Source organism: Mastigoproctus giganteus, chromosome 8 (assembly GCF_048544385.1).
Source record: "Mastigoproctus giganteus isolate SK-2022 chromosome 8, ASM4854438v1, whole genome shotgun sequence".
NCBI classification, from domain to species: Eukaryota; Metazoa; Arthropoda; class Arachnida; order Uropygi; family Thelyphonidae; genus Mastigoproctus; species Mastigoproctus giganteus.
This window is the reverse complement of record NC_143582.1, coordinates 137784073-137807029: the sequence shown is the minus strand read 5'-3', so window position 1 is coordinate 137807029 and position 22957 is coordinate 137784073. Positions and strand designations below refer to the sequence as shown.

At 37.1% G+C, this 22957-nt stretch overlaps 1 protein-coding gene across 1 annotated transcript in view; it reads left to right on the top strand.

Moving 5' to 3' along the window:
* The first annotated feature begins 453 nt into the window (after window positions 1-453).
* Window positions 454-22957, top strand: part of holn1 (CD2 antigen cytoplasmic tail-binding protein 2 homolog holn1) — a 70291-nt gene continuing 47787 nt past the window's right edge. The window contains exon 1 of the mRNA XM_090379750.1: window positions 454-770. Coding sequence (XP_090235876.1) covers window positions 596-770 — 175 coding nt within the window. The 5' untranslated portion in view covers window positions 454-595. The remainder of the gene's footprint in view (window positions 771-22957) is intronic.

The following is a 22957-nucleotide window of genomic DNA, read 5'->3' as shown; positions in this document are numbered from 1 at the left end:
AATCCATGGGGACCTCCCCTGAGTCCAAGAAAACTCTCATTATTATGGCTAAGGGTTTGCCTACTGCCTTTGCTGCCTTCTGTAATATATAACTGGATAGATCCCATCCACGTCAGGTGCATTCATATATATTTCCTGAAAATTTCAATCTATACAAGTTTTAGTCTAATGTCAACAGATATATTCGTTCATCCTCTCAATCTTGAATCCATGCGTGGCACTAAGTATTATTGGGTCTGATACCTCTTGTGTTTTGGTTTTCTTAAAAAAAAAAAAAAGTTTACCGTTGTTCAAACTCACATAACTGCTTTATACAATGTTATTCTTGTTATTTTTCTTATTTTCTAATGCAATTAATATATTTAAACAAATGGATACATCTGTAGGTGGCTGATGTCGCAATGTTTACTGAATAATGCGCATTGGATCTGTTGCTTGAAAATTATATTAGAAGATTTTGTGTTGAAAACTAAATAAACCTCATTATTCTGGTAGAGCCTTAATTTGCAGTATCTGTTGGACTATGTATCGGAAAAGTTGGTTGTTCAAATAGCGAATTTAAAAATTTTTGCGGAAAGACGGAAAGGCTACTAAAATGGCCAAAAGAACAGAAGTTTCAGACGAGGAATTTAAAGAAATGCTTTATGTAATGGAAGATGTAACTGAGAGAAAAAGGCTAAAAAAGTTCAAGAATTCTTTGGACAGCGATGAAGAAGACGATGAAGAAGAAGCTAAGAAATATGATATTCTTGATCCTGAAGAGCTTCAAGGTATTTCAAAATATTGATTTTAAGGCAGTTTGCTACTATTATTATAATTAGCCTTATGGTGCAGGGAAGCTCGAGGCTTTTGCTGCACCAGCGAAAAAAAAAATTTTGAATTACCCCAGACAAAGAGAGAGATAGGGAGAAAGAAAAATAGAAGGGAATCACCAAGAAAGAGAAGAATGATGATACCCAGCTTAGGACCCTGGGTATGCCAAGCCCTACTCACCAGGTGTGAGCCCCTGAGTAATATAATCTATATAATATGTTAGGCATGATTGTCATGGCAAATCCTCCCCTCCCAAAAAAGTTGGATTTTTTTTTTATTATTATTATTAGTCATATGGTGCAAGGAAGCCTGAGGCTTATGCTGCACCAGTCAAAAAAAAATTTGTGTACCCTGAGAAGAGAGAGAGAAGTAGGGGGTATCACCAAAAAAGAGAACGATGATATTCAGCTCAGGACCCTGGGTATGCCATGCCCATACTCACCACATGTCAGTGCAAAGTGAGCTGGAGGAGGACCATTTTAACTACCACTTAAGGCAACAGTTAAAATATAAGTTGTCTCATGCTAGAACAATCAAATAGTGTGACACTATTCGAGTCAACTTACAGCCAGTTATAGTTGTTTTATTGAATTAGCGTAAAAATAAGAATTGGATCAATATACCACATATTTTACCATTTCATTATACTTTCATCAATAATCATTATACCAGGAAAAAAACCCTCTTTTAATAATAGTAACACCCTTTTAATAATAGTAATAGAGGCATTTGATGCAAGGAAGCAAGCATATGAGCTTAAGTAGCATCAGCCAAAAAAAAAAAAAAAAAAAATTGCACACATCCATTCCTTCCAAAAGTTTGTTCAGTTCCTCCTTGAATTTATTTTAAGTTATCAACTTCCACAATGACAGATTAGCATTAGTAGAGGCATATGATACAAGAAGGCAAGCTTATGCAGCATCATCCAAAAAAAAAAAAATCCTCTCATTTCATCCCTCCATTTGTTCCAAATGCCTGCCCAGCTCAGCCTTAAATTTATTTACGCTATTAGCTTACACAACAAAAGATGGAAGCCCGTTCCACCAATCAACTACCCACTGGCTAAAGGCAAATTTCCACACATCTATTCTACAACTATCTTTCTTCAGTTTTTGAAACTGTGCCCCCTCAGGTTCTTAGTCAGAGCAAAACAAAGAATCCCATCAGCATTCAGCTTGCTCAACCCATTCAAGGCCTTATACACCTCAATCAGATCTTCTTGCAGGTGCCTAGTCTCCAGCTGCTGCAATTTGCAGAACTTAAGCCTTTCTTAGTAAGAGGACCACCTCATTCCCCTCACCAATCTTGTTGCCCTTCTCTGTGCACATTCAAGCAAATCTACATCCTTCTGAAAAACGAGGCCTGCAGACCTGTACGCAGTACTCAAGGAGTGATCTGACCATTAAAGAAAGGGATAATCACCTTCTTTTCCCTGCTAGTAAAATTCCTATATATTATTGACAATACCCCATGACTTGCTCTGGCAGTCTGTCTACATTGTTCAGAAAACTTCATATCTGACTGCACAATTACTCCTAGATCTTTTTCATTTTCTACCACCCTAAGTTTAGTACCACACAGTTGGTATGTTTCTCCGCAGTTACTTCTACCCATATGCAGCTTTTTTATTTGTCAATGTTAAACTTCAGTTGCCACTTCTCAGCCCATCTGCCTAAATTTTCTAGATCCTGTTCTGGTAGCACCATACCATTACTGCCATTAACAACACTACCAACCTATGTATCATCTGCAAACTTTGACATTAAGCCTGATATTCGTTCATCAATATCATTGATAAATATACAAAGCAAGAGTGGGTCCAAGACCAAACTCAGGGGGACACGACCAGTGGTGGGATTCAAATAATTTAACAACCGGTTCGCTGCTCTAATGACCTTTCTAAGTATAAGAAAACTATATACCGAAAGGTAGTTTATTATTTCATGCAGTTAATACTTAAATAAGAACAATAAAAGAGGTCCACAAAACTAGATTATGTTATAAGAAAGAGTTTTAAAATATTAATGAAAAAATATTAAATAATACCTGACAAAAAACAATAAAACTGTTATTTAAGATATTTCCCCATTGCTTCTTGATTGGCGTCCTCACTTGCAATTTTCTTCACTTTTATCCGAGCATCATTGGCTGAGTGATTTATTCTTGACCATCTTTTCACTGTAGGAGTAGGATCCCATTCCTTTAGAGGTAGGCCGATTAGTCTAATAGTCATTGTGTTTGATATATTAGAAACAGTTAGGCGACTTCTCTTCTCTGAACACATTATGTTCATCTTTGAAAAACCCCTTTCCGCTTCTACTGAATTTACAGCAATTGTTCTGACAATATTTTTAGCTCTTTGAACACTTTCAGGAATTGCATAATTCTGGGAATTTTTTAAAACATTTTCCACGAAATCTCGATAATCATTAATATCAATTTGGTAATTAAAAATGTCATTAAATACAAGCAATTGTTCTTCAGCTGCTTTCCATGGAACTAGTACTTCTTCAATATTCCAGTAATCTGGCTCCAAAAAATTGAGAAATTGTAATTTATTCCTATCTTTAAATTGGCTACAAATGCTCTTAAATGCTCACATTCCATTAGTCTTAAATGTTCACAATCCATTAGTCTTTTTTTTTCAAATTCGTTACAATGTTTTCTAAAAGTCTTCCCCGAGGAAGCCCAACAAATCTATGATTTTCTACAAATTTTATATATTTGAAGGTTTCTGAAGTAATTAATTCATCAACTTTTTTTTTCGTATGGACCCTTTTCCTTTCCAAGCATTTGAAATGCTTTAATAGATCTTATCACGAGTTTTTCAGCCTTTATTATGTCTATATTTCTTGCTTGCAGTGCATTTGAAAGAAGAGAAATTCCGTTTAAAATATCAATCATCAATGCCAAATCAGTTATAAAATATATATTTTCAAGACGGGCAGCCATACCTAAGTACTTCTTATTTGACCTTAAACTACAGGCAGCTCATCTTGGTCCCAGAACTCTACCAATCTTTATAATTTCAATCCTAAGTTGTTCGGATATTTTGGAAAGTTCAATTTGGTTCTTATTGGATTGATGAAAAATAGTATATATCTTATCAATAAATATTTTAAAATGATTTACTTGCTTTATTTCCTTTATCAAATCATCTAAAACAAGATGGAGGCGATGATTTAAACAGTGCCATATTATTATGTTTGGAAACTCTTTTGCAATCCTAGTGCTCACTCCAGATTTTCTCTCAAGCATAACGCTGGCACCATCGGAGCAAAATCCTATTAAATTTTTTTCTAGGTAGTTCTTAGTTTTTTTCCATAACTGAAGAACATATTGTCTCTCCATCTTGTTTTTCCAATTCAACTAGTTCAACGAAAATTGTTGGTGATGTAACTGAATCCAAGGCCAATTCTAATACAAAAAATTCTGATTTTGGTTTCTTATTGAAAAAATCTGTCAAACTCTGTTGCCTTTTCATCCTTTTAAGGGCTACTGCAAAAAATTTTAAAATGTTTTATTTTAATATATTATAGAGCAGGAGCGGATATGTGCCTATATATTTGAATATTTTTACTGGTTCTGTCCACGTGTGGTCATATCATAAACTTTTATAAACAAAGCACAATGCTTATACCATTGATAAACATCAGTCAGAACATACATTTTCTTCATTTTATCGATACTAAACGAAATTTCTTGCTGAATTAATAAATGGCATAGGCTATGCAGATTAAATACGATAGAATACCAGGCGCCCACTTTAGAGAGAACCCTGATCACAAGTGCCATTTTAACAACCGGTTCGCCGAACTCAACAAAAAATTAGGTATTGGTTCTGCCGAACCGGTGCGAACCGGCTGAATCCCACCACTGGACACGACTAATAAAAAGCTTAGAAAATAAAAAATAAAAAAGAAAAAATAAAAGCTAAGAAAAAGAACAGGTGCATGTATACTTGCATGTACACCAATGCTAGGAGTTTATTAAATAAATTTGATGAATTTGAGGTATTGCTCAAAACATCAAAGGCAGATATTGTGGGGATTTCAGAGACGTGGTGTCACACAGATATAAGGAATGCAGAACTGGAATTTGGGGAGTACAATGTCTACAGAAAGGATAGACAGGGTAGGAAGGGAGGAGGGGTTATGCTATTAGTTAAGAAATACATAAAATCCAAGGAAGTGAAGCCAGTCGACATTGCTGGACAGTGCAGTGTCGAGTCAGTTTGGTGTGACATAAGCATTGGGAGATCAAAATTGAGAGTAGGAGTGTGCTATAGGCCTAATGACCCTGATGAGTATAATAAGAAACTGTACGGGGAAATAGAGTGGGCCAGTAAATCAGAGAGTCTTATAATGGGGTATTTTAATTTCCCAGATATTGACTGGAATTTGGGGGCTGGTCACCCACACACTAGCAAGGCTTTTGTGGATTTATTGGATGATTGTTTTATACATCAGCATGTTCGGGAGGCAACTAGAGGGAGTAATACTCTTGATTTGATTATCAGTAGTGATTCTTCATGCATTAAGAATCTGCAGGTAAATGAACCACTAGGTGGCAGTGATCACAGTGTGCTGAAGTGGGATTTACTCAAAGAGGTAACTACCATTAGGGGTAAAGGAAAGGGTTATTGCTTTCATAAAGGCGACTACGATGGACTGAGACAGTATTTAAATTCTATACAGTGGGACTAACTGATGATGTTACCAACAGCAAATTCAAAGTGGGAAGCATTCAAAGAACTTATCTTGGAAGCTACTAGGCTTTACATATCAACTAAGAAATATTGTTCAAGGTTTAGGCCTAAGTGGATGTCAGATGAACTAATGAGACATATGGCAGAGAAGAAAAATGCATGGGATACATACAAATTAACACGTGACACAGAAGCCTATGATAGATACAAGTTGATCTGTAACCAAGTTACAAAAGAGGTTAGGCAGGCGAAGGCAGATTACGAGAAATCTTTGGCAAGGGATGCAAAGAAAAACAGCAAAGAGTTCTTTACTTATGTAAACTCTAGAAGGAAGGGGATGAATCAGATTGGTCCACTTGATATCGATGGGTCAACTGTTGATGATCCTGCTCAGGTAGCTAACAAACTAAATGAATATTTTGCATCGACATTCACACATGAGGAGTTATTCAGCGAGGGGAATGCCAGAGGTGTATTCAACTCTGGCAGTAAGCTAGAGAATCTTGTAATAACTGAGAGAAAAGTGGAGGAGAAATTGTTGAAGATAAATACAAGAAAGGCACCTGGGGTGGATGGGATCTATCCAGTTATATTAAAGGAGGCAGCAAAGGAAGTAAGCAAACCCTTAGCCATAATTATGAGAGCTTCCTTGGACTAAGGGGAAGTACCCATGGACTGGAGATGTGCAAATGTGACCCCAATTCACAAAGGAGGATCAAAGGGCGACACAAGTAATTATAGACCTGTTAGTTTAACTTCTGTTCCTGGAAAATTAATGGAGGCACTGGTTAAAGAAGCACTGCAGGATCATCTAGACAAGACTTCAGTTATAGCTCAGACACAGCATGGTTTTGTTAAGGGGAAGTCTTGCCTGACCAATTTGATTGGATACTATGATGCAGTCACAAAAGAACTGGATGCAGGGAATAACTTTGATATTATATACTTGGATCTTAGAAAGGCTTTTGATACTGTTGCACATGGAAGACTGCTGCACAAATTGGAGCAGTGTGGCATTGGAGGCAAATTGCTCCTATGGATAAAGGGGTGGTTGAGGGGGAGAAGACAGAGTGGTAATCAATGGACACTGCTCATCGTGGACTAATGTTATTAGTGGAGTCCCTCAGGGTTCAGTATTGTGTCCATTATTGTTTTCTGTATTTATAAATGATATTGATGATGGTATATCAAGCTTAATGTCCAAGTTTGCAGACGATACGAAGGTTGGCAGGGTTGTCAAGGACACTACTGACACTATGCTACTGCAACAGGATCTGGAAAGGTTGAGCAGATGGGCTGAGAGGTGGCAAATAAAGTTTAACATTGACAAATGTAAAGTACTACATATGGGAAACAGCAACCCCAGAGCAACGTATCAACTCTGTGGTACTACACTGACAGTGGTAGAGAATGAAAGGGACCTGGGGGTGGTTGTGCAGGCAGATATGAAGTTTTCTGACAGTGCAGACAGGCTGCAAGAATAGCTCATGGTGTATTGTCAATGATATATAGCAATTTTTCTAGCAGGGATAAGGAGGTGATTATTCCCTTGTATAAGGCAATGGTCAGACCACACCTAGAGTACCGTATACAGGTCTGGAGGCCTCATTTCAAGAAGGATGTAGAGATGCTGGAACAAGTACAGAGAAGGGCAACAAGATTAGTGAATGGAACAAAGGGGTGCTCTTACGAAGAAAGGCTTACGTTTTGCAAATTACAGTGTCTGGAGACTAGGCACCGGCGAGGTGATCTGATAGAGGTGTATAAGGCCTTGAATTGTTTGAGCATGCTCAATGCTGATGGAATTCTTCCTCTTGCTCAGAATAATCACCTGAGAGGGCATAAATTCAAATTGAGAAAAGACAGATGTAGGATAGACGTGAGGAAATTTGCCTTTGGCCAGCGGGTGGTTGGTTGGTGGAATAGACTTACATCCCTTGTTGTGGAAGTTGATAGCCTAAATAAGTTTAAGGCTGAGCTGGACAGATATTTCGAACGAACAGAGGGGTGAAGTGGAAGTGGTTATTTTTTATTTATTTATTTATTTATTTTTATTTTGGGCTGATGCTGCATAAGCTTGCTTTCTTGCATCAAATGCCTCTACTAATGCTAATAACATTAGTCCACGAAGAGCAACATCTATTGATTACCACTCTCTGTCTTCGCCCACTTAACCACCCTTTTATCCATTGTAGCAACTCTCCCTTAATACTATACTGCTCCAATTTGTACAGTAGCCTTCCATGTGCAGCAGTGTCAAAAGCTTTCCTGAAATAGTAATCATGGCAGGTGATGTAAGAAAGCCAGTGTATGAGCTTATGCAGCATTTGCCAAAAAAAAAAAATTCAGAACCATTCCCTCTAAATGTTTGTCTAGTTCCTCCTTAAATTTATTTAACCTATCAACTTCCCCAACGACAGATGGAAGTTTATTCCAGCAATTAACCACCCACTGGCTAAAGGGAAATTTCCGCACATCTATTCTACACCTGTCTTTCCTCAATTTGAATTTATGCCCCCTTAGGTATGTAATCTGAACAAGTGGAAGAATCCCATCAGAATTCAGCGTGCTCAATCAATTCAAGGCCTTATACACCTCAATCAGATCACCTCGCAGGTATCTAGTCTCCAGTCTCTGCAATTTGCAGAACTTTAGCCTCTCTTGATAAGAGGATCCCTTCACCAATCGTGTTGATCTTCTCTGTACACACTCAAGAAAATCTATGTCCTTCCTAAAATGAGGCCTGCAGACCTGTACGCAGTACTCAAGGCGTGGCCTGACCATTACCTTTTACAGACGGACAATCATCTCCTTTTCCCTGCTAGCAAAATTCCTGTATATCACTGACAAAATCCCATGAACTGCTCTGGCAGTCTCTCTGTATTGCTCAGAAAACTTCATATCTGACTGCAAAATTAATCCCAGGTCTTTTTCATTTTCTACCACCCTAAGTGTAGTACAGACACAGTTGGTATGTTCCCCTGGGGTTAAATCATAGTGTTGCAGTAGCACACTATGATTACTTCTACCGATATGCAGTACTTTGCATTTGTCAAGGTTAAACTTGGGGGTAATTGTGCAGGCAGATATGAAGTTTTCTGAGCAGTGCAGACGGGCTGCAAGAGTAGCTCATGGTGTCTTGTCAGTGATATACAGGAATTTTTCTAGCAGGGATAAGGAGGTGATTATTCCCTTGTGTAAGGTAATGGTCAGGCCACACCTTGAGTACTGTATACAGGTCTGGAAGCCTCATTTCAAGAAGGATGTAGAGCTGTTGGAATGAGTACAGAGAAGGGCAACAAAATTAGTGAATGTAACAAACGGTTGCTCTTACGAAGAAAGGCTTAAGTTTTGCAAATTACAGTGTCTGGAGACTAGGCACCTGCGAGGTGATCTGATTGCGGTGTATAAAGTCTTGAATGGTTTGAGCATGCTCAATGCTGTTGAGATTCTTCCTCTTTCTCAGAATAATCACCTGAAAGGGTATAAATTCAAATTGAGGAAAGACAGATGTAGGATAGATGTGTGGAAATTTGCCTTTAGCCAACGGGTAGTTGGTTGGTGGAACAGACTTCCGTCCATTGTTCTGCAAGTTGATAGCCTAAATAAATTTAAAACTTAGCTGGACAGGTATTTCGAACGAATGGAGGGGTGAAATAGGAGTGTTTTTTTTTTTTTTTTTTTCGGCTGATGCTGCATAAGCTTGCTTGCTTGCATTATATGCCTCTACTAATACTTACTTCAGTTGCCACTTCTCAGCCCATCTTCTCAAATTTTTTAGATCCTGTTGCAGTAGCACACTATGATTACTGTCATTAACAACCCAGCCAACCTTTGTATCATTTGCAAACTTTGACACTAAACCTGATATACCTTCATCGATATCATTGATAAATATACAAAAGAACAGTGGACCCAACACCGAACACTGTGGGACTACACTACTAACAATAGTGGAGTCCCAAATATATGGTATCAAAATAATTTTTTGCATCCAGTTCCTTTGTAACAACATCATAGTATCCAATCAAATTTGTCAGACAAGACTTTCCCGTAACAAACCTATGCGTGTCTGAATTATTACTGCAGTGTCGTCTAGATGATTGTGCAGTGCATCTTTAACCAGTGACTCCATTATTTTCCCCGGAACAGAAGTTAAACTAACTGGTTTGTAGTTACTCGTGTCATCCTTAGATCCCCGTTTGTGATCCAGTCTGTGGGGGGCTTCCCCTGAGTCCAAGAATGCTCTCATAATTATGGCTAAGGGTTTGCTTACTTCCTTTGTTGTCTGCTTTAATATAACTTTGCTCTGAGTTATTACAAAAGCATTAAGCACCCTGTTACAATTTGATAAACATCTGGCATTTTCCTCCCTTAATAACTCCTCGTGTGAGTGTAGATGTAAAATACTCATTCAGATTATCAGCTTTCTGAGCAGGATCATCAACAGTTTAACCACCGATGTCAAATGGACCAATCTTATTCATCCACTTCCTTCTAGAGTTTACATAGTGTGCCAATTAAATAACAAGACTGCGTGTGCTCTGCTTTTAGTATTATCGTAAGAGGCCAAAATCATACATGATCAGATATGCTTGTGTGCTCTATCAAATGAGTGCAAGTTGAAACTTGTCTGGTCAGTAGTTTGTGATTTATGACGGAAAGAGTAATAGTAGTTTTGTTTATATGGTCAGAAAATTGAAAATGGAGCAAAGAGCAGTTATTAAATTTTATCGTAAATTTTAAAAAAATGCTGTGGAAACTTTTGACGATTTAAAAAAAGTTTATGCTGATGAATGTTTGTCTCGACTAAGAGTGTTTGAATGGTTTTGTCGTTTTCGTAAAGGATGAGTCGTTAGAGGATTATTCCCGACATGGCCGACCGATCTTGTTTGGTCGGCCAGGAATTCATGAAGCAATTTTTACGAAAAAAATCGATTTCATTTATCAAACACCCCCATATTCTCTGGATTTTTCTCCCGCAGATTATTATTTTTTTTCCCAAAATGAAAACAGCCATGAAAGGAACAAAATATGGGACGGAGGGCATCCAGGCTGCAGTGACCGACCAACTGAAAGTGGTTCCAGAAGAGGAATTCCAAAAGTGTTTTCAAAACTTGTATAAAAGATATAAACAGTGTGTACACATCACAGGTGATTACTTCGAAAATATAACCTTACTTTGATGTTAGTGTTATTCTTTTTTTTTTTTGTAGTAGCGTCAGTCTTATTTAATTGGTGCACTGTGTATATAAGTAAAGAAGTCCTTGCTGTTTTTCTTAGCCTCCTTTGCCAAAGATTTCTTGTAATCTGCCTTTCTTATATCTGCCGTAGGCTTCTGTGTCACCTGATAATTTATATGGATTCCATGCATTTTTCTTCTCTCCCACAAGTTTCATTAATTCATCTGACATCCATTTAGGCCTAAATCTTGAACAATATTGCTTAATCGGTATGAAAAGCCTAGTAGCTTCCATGATTAGTTCCTTGAATGCTTCCCACTTAGAATTTGGTGTTGATGACATCATCAGTTGGTCTCACTGTACAGAATTTAAAAACCATCTGAGACCACTGTAGTCACCTTTATGGAAGTGAAAACCCTTCCCTTTACCCCTGATGATAATTATAACTTATACCAGTACAAGATGCTCTTTCAATAATCATTACACCAGAATAAGGTGATCTTTTTATAATCAGTACCAAATATTTCACCTGATTTTTATACAAGGATATATGGAGAGAAATTCTACCTGCCCATATATCACTGTTAACAATCAGAAAAGGATATAAGTATGATAATAGAATTTATATCACTTTAATGCTAAAACAAAAACAAATGGATCACAGCTCCCACTGTTTTAACAAGGATATATGGTGGAGGGGTGGATAATGGTGTGGGTAGTAGAGGTATATAACACAAGAAACCAAGCTTATACAGCATCAGTCAAAATAAAAAACTTCCCGTTTCACTCATCCATTCGCTCCAAAACTTTGTCCAGTTCTTTCTTGAATTTATTTAAGCTATTAACCTCCACAGTGACAGATGGAAGTTTGTTCCAACAATCAACTACCCGCTAGCTAAAGGCAAATTTCCACGCATCTATTTTACAACTGTCTTTCCTCAATTGGAATTTATGTCCCCTCAGGTCTGTAATCTGAGCAAGAGGAAGAATCCCATTAGCATTGAGCTTGCTCCAACCATTCATTGCCTCAGTCAGATCACCTCACGTATACCTAGAATCCAGACGCTGCAGTTTGCAGAAATTAAGCCTTTCTTGGTAAGAGCAACCCTTTGTTCCCCTCACCAATCTTGTTGCCCTTCTCTGTACTCGTTCAAGTAGTTCTACATCCTTCTTAAAATGAGGCCTCCAAAGCTGTATGTAGTACTCAAGGTGTGGCCCGACCATTGCCTTATACAAAGGAATAATCACCTTATCCTTGCTAGTAAAATTCGGTTATACTCCAGAACATGGGCACAACACCCCTTCAGCGAGAAAGAGAGGATGAAGGCACTTCCCACCCACTGCTTTTCCCCTGCATGTTACTGGGGATTTTATGTGAGATAAAGATATGTGGGGGGGGCTGAAATGAAGAAAAAGAAATGGCAAAATGGAATTTTTTTTTTAAACAACTAAGAAAAATTAACATTGCATACAACTGCTGATGTTTCTTCCCCCATACATTATTGACATTTTTATGCGCATTAACAATGAGAATTGCTCATGCATGTCAAGAGAAATGCTTTTTTTTTTTTTTTTTTTATCAAGAGAAAAAAAAATTTGGAAAAAGAATTATAAAGAAACGTCTTGGAAACAAAAAGAACTCACCTCATCAGTCCTTGCATGCCAGCTGGTACACTTCATCAATCATCCACACTGAAAACACTTGTATTCCGAAGTGCACTTGTATATCAAATTCACACTCCTTTGGCAAACAATGAACACTGAATAACAATAACACACAATAACCAAGAGCGGCAGAGCAGCACGATGACGGCTAAACAACAGCAAGACAAGATTTACATTTCCCACTGAAATCAGAAGCGAATTTGCATCCAATCAAACCATCAGAAATTATGCATTTCCAGTAATCAGCTAATCAGAGAACTTGACCTGATAATTACTCCATTCTTCGGCCACCCCTGCAAAATGATACCCTGTTCTGGAGATCAGAACAAAATTCCTGTATATCATCAAGACCCCATGAGCTGCCCTGGCAGCTAGTCTATACTGCTCAGAAAACTTCGTATCTGGCTGCACAATTACCCCCAGGTCTTTTTCGTTGTCTACTACCTTGAGTGTAGTATCGCATAGTTAGTTGGTTAGTCTGAAGTTACTGCTACCCATATGCAGTACTTTGCATTTGTCAATGTTAAATGTCAGTTGCCACCACTCAGCCCATCTGTCCAACCTTTCTAGATCTTGTTGCAGTAGCTTACTGGCATTAATAATAACCCTGCAAATTTGGACATTGTGTGATATACCTTCACCAATATCATTGATAAATACAGAAAATAACAGTGAGCCTAACACCAAACCCTGGGGGGGAGCACCACTAATACCTTTAGGCCACAAAGTGCAGCATCCATTGATTACCACTCTGTCTTTTCCCACTGAACCATCCCTTTATTCATTACAGCAACTTGCCCTTAATGCCATACTGCTCCATTTTGTATAGTAGTCTTTCATGTGCAATAGTATCAAAAGCTTTTCTGAGATCCAAGTATATATCAAAATTATTTTTTGCATCCAGTTCCTTTGTGACCACATCATAATCCCAGGGGCTCACATCTGGAGAGTATGGGCTTGGCACACCCAGGGTCCTCAGCTGGATATCATCCTTCTTCTCCTTCTTGGTGATTCCCTTCTACCTCTCTCTCTCAGGGTAATTCAGAAATTTTTTTTTTTTTTTTTTTTGGCTGGTGCAGTATAAGCCTCAGGCTTCCTTGCACCATATGGCTAATAATAATGATATCCAATCAAATTGGGCAGATAAGAATTCTCCTTAACAAACCCATGCTGTGTCTGAACTATACTGCAGTCTTGTCTAGATGATCCTGCATTGCTTCTTTAACCAGTGACTCCATTATTTACCCCGGAACAGAAGTTAAACTGACAGGTCTGTAATTATTCGTGTCACCCTTTGATCCCCTTTTGTGAATTGGGACTACATTTGTATATATCCAGTCCATGGGGACCTCCCCTGAATCTAAGAATGCTCTCATAATTATGGCTAAGGGTTTGCTTACTTCCTTTGTTGCCTCCTTTAATATAACTGGACAGATCCCATCCATCCCAGGTGCCTTTCTTATGATTAACTTCAATTTCTCCTCTACTTTGCTCTCAGTTGTTACAAAATCATTTAGCTCCCTGTTAGAGTTTGATAAATGTCTGGTCTTCTGTTCCCCACAGAATTCCTCATGTGTGAATGTAGATACAATATAGTCATTCAGTTTGTCAGCTATTTGAGCAGGACGACCATCAACAGTCGAACCATCGATATCAAGTGGACTAATCTGATTCATCCCCTTCCTTCTAGAATTTATGTAAGTAAAGAAATCTTTGCTGTTTTTGTCTGCATCCTTTCCCAAAAATTTCTTGTAATCTGCCTTTGCTTGCCTAACCACCTTTGTGACTTGATTACAGACTGGTTTGCTCTACCATAGGCTTCTGTATCGCCAGATAATTTGTTTGCATCCCATGTATTTTTCTTCTAGTCCCGCTAATAGTCCAACACTTTATACCAAACTGCTTGAAATTTGAAAGAACATCATAGAGAATTTCAAAGCTGTGATTAACGTGCAAGACAACCTAACTCTTAAAACAATCCTAGATGAGACAAAACACTGGCATTTTCATCCTTTTAAAGTTAATTGGTTACCTCCAACACATAACATTGAATATGACACTAATATTTAGGAAATACCTAATTGGCGCCTCCATAGCTAGGTGGGCAGGAGCAGCAGTGTGTAGCACACGCTTTCTGATTAGACCTGGGGGTCGAGCTCGTGACCACCAAATATGGAGGATGCGGAAGGTTAGGGAATAACCACTGCATATCCCCAGCCCAGAGAAAGGGTAAGGGTTGGCGTCAGGAAGGGCATCCGGCCGTAAAAATTTCATGCCAAAACAGTAAAAAAATGCTGACTTCACATATAATGGGAAAAGGGCGAGGACAAAAAATTTAGGAAATACCTAATTATATTACAGACTGAAGGTACTCTTTCATGAATCTCACATACTATGGAACACCAGACAAAATTTTCTTCTTAACTTTAGCCAATTGCATTATAACCATTGCAGAATAGCTCTCAAACAACATCCATCCATATACTGTCAGTGAATAGATCAGTTGTGCATGAATCCCCTTTCATAGAAAGCCATCACTCATTCTTTCATATATTTTAAACTTCACCTTAGGGAAGAATTGCAATTTTATTTTATTTTATCCCCCAAACTCAACATTAGAATAGTGTAGCTTTAGCTACTTGCTTACTGTAGTACTACTCTCATATTGCATTATGGTTATGGGAAAGTTTAAAGTACTAATCCTCTTGTGTTTCCCATAGGAGAGGAGAGCAGCCCACTTTCCTAAGGATTGTTTCTGTTGCAGTGTAGTTGCAGGTTGACATGGTTTACTTCTAGGACTTAATGATGTTCCACTTGAACTGTGATTTTTATTTTTGAATGTAACATTGTGCAGTAATGTAACCATGTTTATTTAAAAGTTATAAATAACTGTTTGCAGCCTTGTTTGCAATCACTGAAGATCAAATTGCAAAGCACTGGAGAATCACATTCCATTAGCTAAGCAGCGGAATGTGATTGTCACGAATCTGTAGTTGCTAGATTGTCCACCTTTTGACACTTGTTCGGAAACAACTTCATAAAAGGGTGTAGAGAAAGCTAACACAGTTTGAGAGACTGAAGAATTTCTTAGTTGCATAGTGACTGGATGAGACATGGATTAGTTTCTAATCCAAAAACACCTTGCAAAACAGTTCATACTTACAGCATTTACTTAAAACCACTTTGCAACTATTAGAAAACATGTGAGAACTTGCAACTGTCTCAGCATATTTTTGGTCATACATTTACCTGAAGTTCACAAAAACTTCAGTTGTCAGTGATGGTAGTGCCATTCTGCAAATTAAATGATGTGTGTGTGTGTGGTAGCAAATTTGATTTTCAAACTGAGATACTATCAATAAATACTTGCAAAAAAAACTGTGAAAAATACTTGCTAAAAAAAAAGTGCTCATTAAAATGTTATTGCTAGACAATTTGAATGAGGTAGTATAATATTATTGGGTTAGTGTTTTAGGCATTTTGACAAATTTCCAATTTTAAAATTTATGAAATACCATGTTTTCAGTTGCCAGCACTTTTACATTCCAATGGATGTTCAGAGCTGTAAACCTTTCTAGTTTACCAAAATATGAGGGGTGATCATTTAATTTGCGGACTGGTGCACGATTTTATGTTTACTGTGCAAACTTTCCATAACTGCTGCTAGAGGCACTACACTCTCCCTGATTGCTACTTAGCAGACTCTGTGTATGCATGCCAGTACGAGCTATTGTTTTAGGGTGAGCCACTGACGATCGTTTTGAAGCAATTATCATGTCTGACCTATAGATTGAACAGCGATATGTGATTCATTATTGTGTCAGATCGAGCTTAAATGTATGGAAACAGTTAAAGAGCTGAATGAAGCATATGGTATTGAGTGTCTTGGTAGGACGACCATATTTAAATGGCACAAGTGATTCAGTGAAGGTCACGAGTCTGTTGCAGATGACCCAAGACCTGGTCAGCTTTCTTCCTCGACAACTCCTGAGAAAATCGCAAAAGGACAGGAAATCTTGGATGAAGACAGGTGAATTACACTTCATGAATTAGCTGTTAGAATGCCCATTTCATAAGGTAGTGCTCACAATATTGTAAAAGATCACTTGAAAATGTGCAAACCTGTGCCTGCTGAATTCCACACAATTTGATTCTTCCATTGACCTGAAATCCTATCCATAGTTTTGCTGATGATAGAACATTGCATTCCACTTTCCACAACCTCGCCCTGCTCAATCAGCTTCAACTTCTCGAATATCCACTACCAATTCCTTAAATGCTGATCTCCAGTGGGGCAGAGACAACTTAGCTGATTTCAATCCTTCTAAAACTCAGTCCTGTCTTATATCTCGCAAAAAGGATTCTTCTGCTCCTATGCTTATCTTTGGTGACATTCCGATTTCTAGGCAAGATGATCTATCTCTTTTGGAGATTACCCTGACTTCTAATCTCTCTTGGCAAAAGCACATTACAAATAATACTTCCCTGCATCTAAAAAACTTGGTTTTCTCTTTCACTCTCGTCGTTTTTCCAAACATCTGTTCACTCTGTACAAATCGGAAATCTGCCCTACCATGGAATATTGTTCCCACATCTGGAACGGTGCTCCCAAAACCTCTCTCAGGCTTCTAGATTCCATTCAGAAGATGGCAGTTAGGTTAATGACTCTTCTCTAATAGAGTCTCTTCACTCTCTGTCTCATAGATGTACTGTTTCTGCTGCATGCCTTTTCTATAAATACTTTATGGACACTGTTCTTCTGAATTGGTTTCTATAATTCCTGCTCTCTCTTTCAAAACAGTCCGAACACGTGCCATCACCAGCGAACATCCATTTACTGTCCATCTGCAAACTCACAGAACCAACTTTTCATCTTCCTCATTTATTCATTCAACTGCCATTATCTGGAACAACCTTCATTCATACATATTTCCTGAAAATTACAGTCTGCAGACATTCAAGGCTAATGTCAGAAAATATCTTCTTTCGTCTTCCCAACCTGTAACTCATGCACGGTACTAAGTACTATAGGTTCTAATACCTCTCGTATTTGGGGTTTTCATAAAAAAAAAAAAAGAAAGAAAAAAAAGAAACAATTTTAGACAGTGCAGTGTTGAATTGGTTTTCGTGTGTCATAAACACTGGGAGAGAAAAAATGAGAATAGGAGAGTGTTATTAGCATTAGCATTAGTTGGGGCATATGATGCAAGAAAGCAAGCTTTTAGAGCAGGCCCGGGCAAACTACGGCCCGCTGTACATTTTTGTGCGGCCCATGAGCTTTAATTGTATTTTCGAAAAAAATGTTTACTTATTTTATGCCTTTTGCGACGCCTTTTTGAAAAATAAATTTGTATATGTAATACATTATAGAATTTCTCGACTTGTAAATTGTTTTATCATCTCTGTATTGTTCAAATTGAATTTGAAATTGTGCGGGAACCGGAGCGAGCCAATGGGCGCTTTTATAACGATATAATTTTCGATTATAAACTAACCGTGTGGAACTATGGTAACAGACAACCGGTGATGACGACAACGGCTTTGCTGCGGTGGCGGAGTAATAGGATAGGATTGCTGACTGGGCGCAGTTGCAATCTCTTTTCTCTGATGGTCATCCCGCAGTTAAGTTTTTTTTGCGTTATCCTCAGTTATTATCTTGGTGCCAACAGCGATAAAAATAATATTTACGCCCTTTTAAAAATGAATGAAAAACGAAAAATTCAACAAGAGCATCGTGTCTTCAATGAAGAGTGGAACACAAAATATTTTTTTGCTAACATAAATAACAAGACTATTTGTCTCATCTGCCAGGAGAGTGTCTCAGTGTTGAAAGAGTACAATATTAAAAGACATTTCACTACTAAAAATTCCGAATATGGTGCCAATTTAACTCCGGAAGCGAGAAAGAAAACTGCTGATGGATTGATTCAAAATTTATCTAGACAACAAATGTGTTTACGCGGCTAACGAAGGAACAAGAAGCTACTGTAGAGGCAAGTTTTGTTATTTATCATATAATTGGAAAAAGCAACAAGCCTTTTTTGTGATGGAGACTATATTAAAGAATGTATGACCGAAGCTTGTGGAATTATATGTCCTGACATTAAACACAAATTTGAGAATATAAGTTTATCTCGGCGAACCGTAGTAAGAAGAATTGAATGTATCGATACAAATTTGAATGAGCATTTATTATCAGTATTAGAATCCATAACATGGTACTCGATAGCTCTCGACAAAAGTAACGACCAAAAGAATACTGCACAGTTATTAATTTTCATACATGGATGTACCTCTAATTTTGAAATTATTGAAGAGCTTCTTTCATTGGAATCTCTTAGAAAGACCAAACAACGGGAGCTGATATATTCGAAAAAGTTGAAAAATGCTTAACAAGATATAAGTTACAATGGAACAGAATGGTAAGCGTAACAACTGACGGAGCACCAAGTTTGACAGGTAAAAATGTTGGTGTTAAAGAAAATTCAGGATAAAATTTGTGAAAATTATCCTGATTATAATTTAATTACAATTCATTATACAGTCAGTCCTCGTATAACACGTGTTTACATTACACGAATTCGATCATACACGATTTATAAATAGGGGAACGATATCTTACATAACACGAACCGAATTCGCTTATGCACGATTCGCCTTTGTGTTTACAAGAAATGGCAGTCGAACGCAGAATCACCCCAACTGAACGCAACACGATAGGAATGAAGAGAAGATTCTGAAAATGTATGTATGTTTCTTATATCAGTGAAGGGGAAACACATTTCACCATAGTAACCTAAAAACCCACACAATTCCAGCTATCGGTATAATCGCAAATGCAATTAGATCGAGTTTACTACCAGTTTATAACAGATTCCACTAGCAGAAACGCAACTGTAAATTGTTTTTATTGTTTTATGGTAGTAACTCCTAGAAATGTGCTTTAGTAAAATGTGAGGTGTTAATAGTGTTAATCTCTGCCTTTACGGTGTTGTTTATTCAGTTGCTACATCTTTGTTTATGTGTATCAAGCGTGCCTCCTCATTTTATAATTGTGCTTTATTCCCTAAAAATGAGTAAAATACTTAAAAAGTGTGAAAAGGAAGCGTCTTGGTGAAGACACTACAGATTCAGAGAGAAAAATAAAAGCAATATCGATAAACAGAGGCGGACTGGGTCAGAAATTCTTACCCGGGAAAATTTATAGTGGCCTTATACTAGCGTTTATGGCCAAAATCACAGTGGCCTCCGGCCAACTGGGGGTTTTCCCGGTAAGGCTTATGGCCAGTCCGCCTCTGTCGATAGAGAAAAAATATGAAATTGTGAAACGCTTTGAGCGAAATGAAAGACCATGTGATATTGCACGTGCTACAGACCTAAATGAGGCAACGCCGAGAATTACAAAGAATGCAGAGAAAATAAAAACAACTTTCATAGCAGGAACAACTCAAAGTGTAATTAAAATCCATTAGATTAAGACACAAAGAATTGGAAGAGATGGAACGGCTGTCATCTGTTTGGATAGAAAATCAAACAAAAAACAAGTTTGCTTATGATAGAAGCAAAAGCATTAGCAATATTTTATTACGTAATAGTCGATAATGTTTTGGTTACAAATGTGTGTTCAATCTTGGGTGGTCGGCACCTAACCCTATTTTTCCCATAGGGCCTGTTGTTCATATTGCACGATTTTGCATTGCACAACGGTTTCTAGGAACACAACTATCATGCTATACGAGGACTGACTGTATTATACATCAACAAGTATTATGTAAAAATGTGTTAAAAGTTGAACGTGTCACATCTTGTATTATTAAACTAGTAAATTTAATACGATCGAGGGGCCTGAAACACAGACAATTCGTTAATTTTCTTCAAGATATTGAATCTGAGTACACAGATATTCCTTATCACAGCCAAATTCGATGGCTTAGCTTAGGAAAAGTTCTTCAGCGAGTATGGGATCTTAAAGATGACATCGTTCTATTTTTAAAACCGAAAAATATTATGGACTTTCCCGGATTAACTGATAATAATTGAATTTGTGATTTTGCGTTTACCCTAGACATCGTGACACACTTAAGTACTTTCAACACCGTATTACAAGGGGAAAATTTATACCCCCATGATATGGTAAAAAGTTTGAATGGATTTCAATTAAAACTCCAGTTGTTCCTTCGACATTTATTGATTAACAAGATAGACCACTTTCCAATCATGAAGTTGCTGAAGATTCCAGAAAATAAATTTTAAAAATATTGTGAAATTATCAACGCGCTGAATGACGACTTTTCATGAAGATTTGCCAACTTCCGAAAAATTGAGACAAGTTTGGCAATAGTGTGCGACCCATTTTCAATAGAAATTGATAGTGCACTGAGTGAACTACAACTTCAGATTATAAATATGCAGTGTGATACTGATTTAAGGGAATTGCACCGTCTTCAAGAAATCTGTAAATTTTACAATACTCTTAATTCGGACAAATTCGACGAACTTAAAGATTTTGCCCGAAAAATATTGGTTATTTTTGGATCAGCCTACATATGTGAACAAACATTTTCCATCATGAATCTAAATAAAAATTCTTTACGATCAAGCATCACCGATGAACATTTACAAGCAGTTTTAAGAATCTCAACTACAAAATTAACACCCGAAATTAAAAAATTTTAAAAGATGTAAAACAGTTCCATTCATCTCATTAAATTCTTCGTTCAAAATTTCTTAAAATCATTTAAAATTTCTTATCATTATGCTTGACATTTGCTCATAAAACAACCTTAATTAAAATTAAAAAGTCAAGTATAGAACAACAGAAGTTAAAAGCCAGGTATCTTCTTTGCCATTAGAAATGACAACTTTCAAAAGCTTTCAGTGGCTGATATAACTAGCTACTGAACAGAAATATCATATTGCGTGAAGGAATGTAGGAGAGCCTGATAGAAAAATCAGACACAGATCATTTTCAGTTAATGTAAAACATTTTTAGCTCAGCAAAATTAATATCAAACAATGTTATAACAGTGAATAAGATTTTATACAGCTTAACTGATTGAACAGCAGGTGGGAGTAACTGATAATAAACTGATTGATAACAGGTTAAAGTGATTAATTGATATAATGATTTAGATCATAGGCATAATTGGAATCTTAATGTGGGAAGGGAGGTTGAAATTTTTTCCTCCTAAAGTTAGTTATTAAGGTATACTTAAAAATTATACCTAGGAACAGTTTGGAAAAATTCTGATAGTGTACTCTCTCATTTAAACTTTTCCATATTGCAGAACTACAGAATAATGACAACAAATAATAAATTGCAAAATTAACACATATAGCAAAAGATCCAAACTCAGTATTAAAAAAAAAAAAAATTGCTGTAGATCACATGGAATAGATTAGAACTAATCATCACATGCACATGTATGATCAGCTTCATTTTTATCAGAGGACTTGTATACCAAAAGGACTGGTTCAATTGTATTTTGAAAGGTAAATATAAAATCTGGATGAGCTCTCCAGACGACTTTGACAGATCTAAGGCTACAAGAAGCAGCCCATTGTGGACCAAAAAAAAAAAGCCTGTTTTGACGATTTCAATGTATAGTTCTTCAGAAACTTTTTTAAGTTCTGACTTTTATTTGACTGTAAAAAATTGCATACATTTTCTACAAAAAAAATCTTAAAATGGCTTATTTCATTGATATTATAGGCGCCTCCATAGCCAGGTGGGAAGGAGCAGCAGTGCGTAGCACATGCTTCTTGATTAGACCGGGGTTCGAGTCCATCACCACCAAATACGGAGGATGCGGAAAGGTCAGGGAATGACCACCGCATATCCCGGAGCAATATGGCCTTAGTTGCTAATGCTCCTAAAAACCAAATAACAAACAGCATAGCACACGCTTCTTGATTAGACCGGGGTTCGAGCCCGTCACCACCAAATACGGAGGATGCGGAAAGGTCAGGGAATGACCACCGTATATCCCGGAGCAATATGGCCTTAGTTACTAATGCTCTTAAAAACTAAATAACAAACAAACAAACTAACAAACATTGATATTATTTTATATTATCATCTAAAGCCAGTTGTAGCTGATTGATTCAAACAGTGCCAAATTATAATGTTTGGAAAATCTTCAGTCTTGTAGCAACTCCAGATTTATGTCCAAGCATTATGCTTGTGCCATCAGAATAAATCCAATTAAATTTTTCTTTAAATATTCTGTGTCAAAACCTGTATCAGTTAACAAATTTCTCAAAGCATTATAAATAATTTCTGCTTTTGTTGATTCTAATTCCACTAAATCAAGAAAAATTGTTGGTGAAGAATCTGCTAAGAATTAGAATAAGAATAAGAATTACAAGTACAGTTTTACTTTAAATTGTAGATGCTTCATCAATAATAATACAAATCTGTGAATTATTTTCGATGATTTACTAAAAACTTGTTTTATTATTAATTCAGCAACATGCCCTACAATTCTGATGGCCAAAAATCAAGAATGTAAGCAGTTCCCTAAATTGATTTCATTCTTAATTTGTAGCTCTGCTTCATCCTCCATATCTGATATTGATCGGTTTCTTT